The sequence below is a fragment of the Rhinatrema bivittatum genome, chromosome 16 (assembly GCF_901001135.1).
Source record: "Rhinatrema bivittatum chromosome 16, aRhiBiv1.1, whole genome shotgun sequence".
NCBI lineage: Eukaryota > Metazoa > Chordata > Amphibia > Gymnophiona > Rhinatrematidae > Rhinatrema > Rhinatrema bivittatum.
Genome location: NC_042630.1, coordinates 45,590,200 through 45,592,633, shown reverse-complemented (window position 1 = coordinate 45,592,633; position 2,434 = coordinate 45,590,200). Strand labels below are relative to the sequence as shown.

The following is a 2,434-nucleotide window of genomic DNA, read 5'->3' as shown; positions in this document are numbered from 1 at the left end:
TGTTCATTGGAAAGACAGAGATTAGCAAGGATTAATAGTCTGATTGGTGTTTAAACTCAGAAAGATTTTGTGAATTCCAAAACATTGAATAATATATCTAGAACTCTCTTCTAGGGTTTTTCTCCTTTGTGGTTAACTCTTCCTTTTCAAAATTCTTACTATAAATGCCAGAGCAAGTCACATTGATTCTAAAACTTCATTGCTAAATACCACATTCCTACATTTATTGTTCTAATCCTTTAGTCACTTATTCTGCCCCTTATGCCTTTCCTTAGAGCATCTTTAACATCCTTGTTCCTCAAGCTGTATATAATGGGGTTCAGCATGGGGATAATCACATTAAACAATACGCCAAACAGTTTGTCCTCAGGCCGTGTGTCCATGGTAAAGGGTCTCATATATACAAAAAGTACAGTTCCAGAGTATATAACAATGACTGTGAGGTGAGATGAGCAGGTGGAGAAGGCCTTGTGCCTCCCCTCCACAGACTGAATTTTCAATATGGTGGAAATGATGTGGATATAGGATGTCAAGATGAAAATGAATAATCCAGGACCAAACATAAGTTTAGAGTGACCATCAATAGTTTAATCGTGGAGGTGTCACTGCAGGAAAGTTTCAGCAATGTTTGGAAGTCACAAAAAAAATGGTTGATTACATTGTGTCCACAGAATGAGGAATAAGAAATGGACACACTGTGTGGCAGTATATCCAGAAATGCAGCTAACCAGGAACTGGCAGACAATAGAATGCAAACCCTCTTATTCATGACCACCGAGTAGCGCAAGGGATTGCAGATGGCCACATAACGGTCATATGCCATGGCACAAAGCAAATAGAATTCCCCACCGGCGCAAACCATAACCAGGTAGAGCTGGGCCATACATGCTTTGAATGAAATGGTTTTGCTCTCTGTTAGAGAAATGGCTAGCAGTTTTGGGAGAGTCATGGATGTGAAGCAGATGTCCAAAATGGCCAGGTTGCTAAGGAAGAAGTACATGGGTTTGTGGAGGCGCGAATCAATGCACATTAGTATCAAAATGGTGAGGTTCCCTGTCAGTGTGACCAAGTAAATAATCAGGAACACAATGAAAAGCAAAACTTGAAGGTTTGGGTGTTCTGAGAACCCCTGGATGAGGAATTCTGTGACCTGGGTTTGGTTTTCTGTCTGCATGTCCCTCTTACTCTGAGCTTGCTGATGGAGGAAGAAAAGAGACAACAAAGAGGTTAAGAAACTACAAACAAAGAAAAACCAGAACAAGAAAATTGACCTTCACAAGGTCAAAAGGACACTAATGTTTCACCAAGACATTGGGCCTTGTACTATTGAGCTCACCCTTTTGTTTTATAATTGAGATGATTGTAAATATATTATTATTATTAAATCTAATGATAATTGCAAATAGCATTGATTCCCACAATTTATATTAGTAGCATAACCCCCATTTTTAGATGGAGCCACACATCAGATACTGCAGAGCAATCTTCAACTCAATACAGATCTGGGAATACAGATTCTGCAGTAAGACCCAGGGCTTGCATTCAGTCACACTAAAAGAAAGTCCATACACCAAGAGGTTGATTTTAAAAATGTTGTTCACACAAAAATGCTCATAAATGTATGTATGTGGGCCGCACACGAGCAACACGGATTTTAAAAACTGTGAATTACATGCATATATGTATGTGTATGAGAAAAAATTAAAGGGGCAGGGCATGGGCATTCCGGGGCAAGCCAACAATTTTAAAACCTGGGGCTACAGCGTGCATTGGCTTGTTAGCCGTGTATATTTACTACTGCTCCTGATGAGGAACAAGTCTGCAGAAATTGCATTTTAGGCCTAACACAACAAGGTAAGTGGGGACTGCATGATGAAGAACCAGAGGGGTCTGGATGACCTTGAGATTGATTGGGCAATCTGCTGGACTAATTGTAAAAACTGGGAATGTACCTCATGAGAGCAGGTTTTAAAATCTGCTTATCTACACGTATTACAGCAAACAAAGTCCTAAGGAAGATACACAAAGTGGGGTAGATTTTCAAAGGGTTACGCGCGTAATATATGAGCGTAACCCCTGAAAACCTACCCCTGCGCGCGCCGAGCCTATTTTGCATAGGCTCGGCGGCAGGCGCAAGCCCCGGGACACCTGCCAGAGGAAGGTGTCCCGGGGCTTGCACCTGGCAGAGGAAGGTGTAACTCAGTGAAATAAGGTGTGGGGGGGATTTAGGTAGGGCCGAGGGGTGGGTTAGATAGGGGAAGGGAGGGAAAGGTGGGGGGGGGGGGGGGGGGTTGAAAAAAAATTCACTCCAAGGCCGCTCCGATTTCGGAGCGGCCTTGAAAGGAACGGGGAAAGCCATCAGGGCTCTCCTTGGGCTTGGCGCGCGCAAGGTGCACAAGTGTGCACCCCCTCGCATGCGCAGACCCCGGATTTT

General features: G+C 43.3%; 1 protein-coding gene across 1 annotated transcript; it reads right to left on the bottom strand.

Moving 5' to 3' along the window:
* Positions 1–239: 239 nt before the first annotated feature.
* LOC115077594 (olfactory receptor 5V1-like) lies at positions 240–1,174 on the bottom strand. Its single transcript, XM_029579890.1, is given in 2 exon segments — positions 240–565; positions 568–1,174. Coding segments are annotated over 2 exon segments (933 nt in total).
* Positions 1,175–2,434: the final 1,260 nt, after the last annotated feature.